The sequence below is a fragment of the Rhinopithecus bieti genome, unplaced genomic scaffold (assembly GCF_001698545.2).
Source record: "Rhinopithecus bieti isolate Rb0 unplaced genomic scaffold, ASM169854v2 scaffold_9203, whole genome shotgun sequence".
In the NCBI taxonomy this organism is placed as follows: domain Eukaryota; kingdom Metazoa; phylum Chordata; class Mammalia; order Primates; family Cercopithecidae; genus Rhinopithecus; species Rhinopithecus bieti.
Genome location: NW_016806154.1, coordinates 898,826 through 904,827, shown reverse-complemented (window position 1 = coordinate 904,827; position 6,002 = coordinate 898,826). Strand labels below are relative to the sequence as shown.

Below are 6,002 nucleotides of genomic sequence, written 5' to 3'. Positions count from 1 at the left end.
CGCTGATGCAGTTAGACTGTCCCATCACTGGGCTGGCTGGAAAGGGCCCAGGATGTAGGAGTGAAGATAAACCAACTCAGAGGCTCCAGAGCTTCAAGGGGCTTAGAAAGCAAAGCGCAGGCCCTGCCCATCAATCCCTTCACCCCTCAAGAAGTTTCCTCCCCTCATTCCTTCTCTGCGGTTGGCTCTTTCTTCACCTGGTGGGGAAAAGGGGTGGGGAGAGGCATCCAGAGGTAGGTCCTAAATGAGCGGACTAAGAGGGACTGGGGATACCCTGAGGAAGCTGTCAAGGAAAAGAAGGTTCCCCAGGGATTTCCCGTGGGGTGGGGCCTCCAGGGATGGCCTAGGAGAACCCTGACCAGGTGAGGCTTAGGCCAGCTGCCTCAGCTGGGGTTTTCATGCAGCCAGAGGCTGCCCCCAACCAGGCAGCCCTGGACTCTGGATTCCTGGGGCTGCTCCTCCCCTGCCCCACCCCCACCCCCAGTCCTCTTGACCAAATGTGCCCATTGGAGTCTCTCTGGACTTGAGGTTGACAATGTAACTAGAACTTTAAAGATCACTTTTGGCCAGGGTGGCCCCTTTTTATTTGCTAAATTCTGTATTTTAGCAACTCTACAGGAAAAAAGGAGCACAACAAACATGCACATGTTACTGACTTCTGCATTCTTGTCGCATCGCACACATACATTTCTCCTGCTGTCTGCAGTGTGCACACACTGTCAACACTTTACAGTAGTTCATGGATCCTCTGTGTTCATGCACATCCCGTTTTCAGTGCGGCTGTGACCTTCCTCCAGGTCACCTACTATAGAGCTCACTGAGCTATTCCCCTCTGCACCAGCATTGGGCTTGAAGTGAACTCAACACCATTGCTCCCATGCTTCCTTTTCTCTCAAGGATTCTTCTGGGAAAGTGGGCTCTCCAAGCCACCCAGTGTGTAGAGTCCTTGATCATTCTTATCATACATTTATGTCCTGCTCTCCAGAAACACTGAATCAGTCAGACTTTAGAGTGTCGCCAGTTTCCCTCTAGCCTTGCAAGTGCTGAGTGTATATATCTGTACGTGTGTGTATAGAAAGAGACTCTGTGTCTGTGTGTTTAGCAGGTGTGTAGGTAATTCCCCCATTACAGATGAGAAAATTTAGGACCAAAGGGATAAAGTCACTTCTCCCAGGGTTGCTCAGCCAGCAAATGGCAGCCCCCAGTCTAGAGGTCACATCTCCTAAGTCCCAGTCCGTGTTCTGTGAGACAAACCACCCTGCCTCTGGTGGTTGCTTCTAGACTTGTAGACAACAGGCTCTTCCTACTTCTCTCATCCCTTGTCCGTGTCGGAAAACAGAAACACGACTTGTCCCCTCATGGTTTCCACGTCATGTAGACCAGCTTCTCGGCTTCACCTGGGCCCTTCTGCAAGCCTATGAGATCCAGGCCCTGAGGAGTTCCTCAGGAGACATCACAGCTGTGGCACAGGCATCCACCTCCTCCCTTCTGCAGCTGATTAACTTCTGGGGTGAATTGGTTATTTTCTGAAAAATAATTTTCATTGATATTCATTAGAGGATAGTAGTAGTAATAGTAAAGAATATTATTAAAAGTTTAACTATTTGATCAATTAATTTCCAAGAAGCAAAAACAAAAACCAAAAAACAATTTCAACCCCTAGATGAGGGGCTTCCAACATCTGCTAAGATTATCTCCCAGTTCACTACCCTGAAGTTCCCTTGAAGCCCTGCTTGGTCAGAGTTCCTCATTCTAAGACCCTGCCCCACAAAAACCCAGAATGTAATTCTCGTTCTTAGAAAAAAATTTAAAGGGAGGTGCAATGGCTCACACCTGCCTTGGGAGGCTGAAACAGGCAGATCGCTTGAGCCCAGGGCTTAGAGACCAGCCTGGGCAACATAGCAAGGCTCCCTCTCCACAAAAAATAAACTGGCCAGGCATGGTGGCACACATCTGTGGTCTCAGCTACTCATGAGGCTGAGACAGGAGGATCAATTGAGCCTGGGAGGTCAAGGCTGCAGTAAGCGCTGATCACACCACTGCACTCCAGCCTAGGTAACAGAGCAAGACCCTGTCTCAACAACAACAAAAACAACAACAACAAAACCCTAACCTTCTTCCACCAGAGAGCTCTGAGAATTATGACCTGGTCTGAGATGCTTTATGAACAGCACCTAGCATGGTGCCCAGTACAGAGAGGATGTTCCATAAATGGAAGTCCCTTCCTTGCTCATATATCAGGTTCCCGCCATCTTCTCCCAGTGGCCCCAGGAGACAATCATTACTAGTTATAAACATGCAGACATCAACTTTTCAGGTGGACTCTCCCACCTATTACTCGCCTGCTCACCTCTGCCAAAATCTCTAAGTTCTTCTACAGTTATATCTCTCGGCCCTTCCCCTCATGACTCCCAAGGGTACCACCTGGGCACAAATAGGCACAACGGTTTCCTCCACCTCAGTTCCTCAGGAGACATCAGCTTCATTGAGCCAGTCTCCCTTCATCTTTGTTGGCAAAATGGCAGCTATAGAGACTCACTCCTGGTGTCCATGGGCAAATGCCAACAGGAAGAGACAATGCACAAGCAGTGCTCACTAAGCAGGGGTGTTAGTGTGAAGGCCTTCGACTCACTGCTGCCGGTGCAGTCAGATTCTCAGGACACTAACTCCCTACATCTGCAGTGGTCATACATGATTATTTTTTAAATTCCAGAACAGTGCTGTCTAATAGAAATATAATGTGAGCCACATGTGCAATTTTTAAAATCTAGTAGCACATTTTAAAAGTAAAAAGAAACAGGTGGAACTAATTTTAATAATTTATTTAACAAATATATCCAAAATATTATCAATTTAACATGTCACTTAAAAAATGACTGAAATATTTTATAAACTTATTTCATTCTGTCTTCAAAATCCATTCTGTATTTTATATTTACAATACATCTCAATTTGGACGAGCCACATTTCTAGTGTCTAACAGTCACATATGACTAGTGGCTACTGTACTAGACAGTGCAGTTCTAGCACATTAAAGTAAAACAAACAGCATAATCTCAGAATTTTGGAAGGTGCAAAACTGTGGTCCCACAGTTTAGTACTAATTTTCAAGCAAAGCTCAGCATATTTTGTAAAACTGGAATCAGTTTTCAACATTTGAAAATGGAGAGATTTCTCATAAAAATCTAGGTTTCTGGGCTTCTCATTTAAAACTTGGAGATCTGGCAGCACTGGCTCACAATTCCTCTTGGTAGCAACCTGCTGTCACTGAGAAGATGAAACATATTTGCCATGATCCCCATCCCCCTCCCTCTTGAGTTACATTCATTACACTGCAAGTTCTTTCCTTTTTTTTTTTTTTCTTCTTTCCAGTGCCTGTGTGGACTCAGAGGCATGTAAGCTCACACAAACTCCACTTTCTATGAAGCAGGCAAGGTCATACTTGGATGGGTCATTGAAGAATTACTAATCTGGGGCCATCTTTATACTTGCTACCTACATTACAGCAGAATGTGACAGCAAGAAGAGAAAGAATAAAGTGAGTCACAGAAAGGAAACGGAGACCCTTTAGCACCAAAGCACCCATTCCCATGAAGCAATTATGGATGAAAGACAAAGAAAATAAATTATATTTTTAAACAGAGAATGTATACTGGGCAGAATTAATATAATTTGCCTTGCATATATAGTTTTGTTTTAGATTGTTACTTGGTGGGGTAGCATTCCAAGATGGCTGAATAGGAACACTATGATCAGCAGCCCCCAGCGTGATCAATGCAGAAGATGGGTGATTTCTGCATTTCCAACTGAGGTACCTGGTTCATCTCATTGGGACTGGTTGGACAGTGGGCGCAGCCCACACAGAGCGAGTTGAAGCAGGGCAGGGCATCGCCTCACTCGGGAAGCACAAGGGACCGTGGGATTTCCCTTTCCTAGCCAAGGGAAGGCGTGACAGACTACCTGGAAAAATGGGGCACTCCCGACCAAATACCGCACTTTTCCCAAGGTCTTAACAACCAGCAAACAAGGTGATTCTCTCCTGTACCTGGCTCAGCAAGTCTCATGCTCCTGGAGCCTTGCTCACTGCTAGCACAGCAGTCTGAGATCAATCTGTGAGGTGGCAGCCTGGCTGGGGGAGGAGCGTCTGTCATTGCTGATGCTTGAGTAGGTAAACAGAGCCAGGAAGCTCGAACTGGGCGGAGCCCACCACAGCTCAAGAATGCCTACTGCTTCTAGACTCCACCTTTGTGGGCAGGGCATAGCTGAACAAAAGGCAGCAGACAACTTCTGCAGATGTGAAGAGAGCAGTTGTTCTCCCAGCATGGCATTTGAGCTCTGAGAACGGACAGACTGCCTCCTCAAGTAGGTCCCTGACTCCCGTGTAGCCTAACTGGGAGACACCTCCCAGTAGGGGCTGACAGACACCTCATATAGGCAGCTGCCTCTCTGGGATAAAGCTTCCAAAGGAAGGATCAGGAAGCAATATTTGCTGTTCAGCAACAGCCTCTGCTGGTGATACCCAGGCAAATGGTCTGGAGTGGACCTCCAGCAAACTCCAACAGACCTGCACCTGAGGGACCTGACTGTTAGAAGGAAAACTAGCAAACAGAAAGGAATAGCATCAACATCAACAAAAGGTCATCTACACCAAAACCCCATCTGTAGGTCACCAACATCAAAGACCAAAGGTAGATAAAACCACAAAGATGGGGAGAAACCAGAGCAAAAAAGCTGAAAATTTTAAAAATCAGAGCACCTCTTCTCCTCCAAAGGATCACAGCTCCTCGGCAGCAATGGAATAAAGCTGCATGGAGAATGACTTTGACGAGCTGACAGAAGTAGGCTTCAGAAGGTCAGTAATTACAAACTTCTCCAAGCTAAAGGAAGATGTTGAAACCTATCGCAAGGAAGCTAAAAACCTTGAAAAAAGAGTAGACGAATGCTAACTAGAATAAACAGTGTAGAGAAAACCTTAAATGACCTGATGGAGCTGAAAACCATGGCATGAGAATTTTGTGACACATGCACAAGCTTCAATAGCTGATTAGATTAAGTGGAAGAGAGGGTATCAGTGATTGAAGATCAAATTAATGAAATAAAGTGAGAAAACAAGGTTAGAGAAAAAAGAGTTAAAAAAAATGAACAAAGCCTCCAAGAAATATGGGACTATGGGAAAAGACCAAATCTATGTTTGACTGGTGTGCCTGAAAGTGATGGGGAGAATGGAACCAAGTTGGAAAACACTCTTCAGGGTATTATCCAGGAGAACTTCCCCAACCTAGCAAGGCAGGACAACATTCAAATTCAGGAAATACAGAGACCACCACAAATACACTACTTGAGAAGAGCAACCCCAAGACATATAATTGTCAGCTTCACCAAGGTTGAAATGAAGGAAAAAGTGTTAAGGGCAGCCAGAGAGAAAGGTCGAGTTACTCACAAAGGGAAGCCCATCAGACTAACAGCGAATCTTTCGGCAGAAACTGTACAAGCCAGAAGAGAGTGGGGGCCAATATTCAAAATTCTTAAAGAAAAGAATTTTCAACCCAGAATTTCATATCCAGTCAAACTAAGTTTCATAAGTGAAGGAGAAATAAAATCCTTTACAGATAAGCAAATGCTGAGAGATTTTGTCACCACCAGGCCTGCCTTACAAGAGACGAAGGAAGCACTAAACATGGAAAGAAACAACCGGTACCAGCCACTGCAAAAACATGCCAAATAGCAAAGACCATCGATGCTAGGAAGAAACTGCATCAACTAATGGGCAAAATAACCAGCTAACATCATAATGACAGGATCAAATTCATACATAACAATATTAACCTTAAAGGTAAATGGGCTAAATGCCGCAATTAAAAGACACAGACTGACAAATTGGATAGAGTCAAGACCCATCAGTGTGCTGTATCCAGGAGACCCATCTGATGTGCAAAGACGCACACAGGCTCAAAATAAAGGGAAGGAGGAAGATCTACCAAGCAAATGGAGAACAAAAAAAA

The 6,002-nt window shown here is 45.2% G+C and overlaps 1 protein-coding gene across 3 annotated transcripts in view; it reads right to left on the bottom strand.

Moving 5' to 3' along the window:
- Window positions 1–548: 548 nt before the first annotated feature.
- IL20RB (interleukin 20 receptor subunit beta) overlaps window positions 549–6,002 on the bottom strand; it is a 48,422-nt gene continuing 42,968 nt past the window's right edge. For 2 of the 3 annotated variants that reach the window (XM_017874854.1, XM_017874855.1), the window contains exon 7: window positions 555–1,526. In XM_017874854.1, coding sequence (XP_017730343.1) covers window positions 1,416–1,526 — 111 coding nt within the window. In that variant the 3' untranslated portion in view covers window positions 555–1,415. Of the gene's footprint in view, window positions 1,527–6,002 lie in introns of all 3 variants that reach the window. The other variant, XM_017874853.1, reaches the window with a different exon arrangement.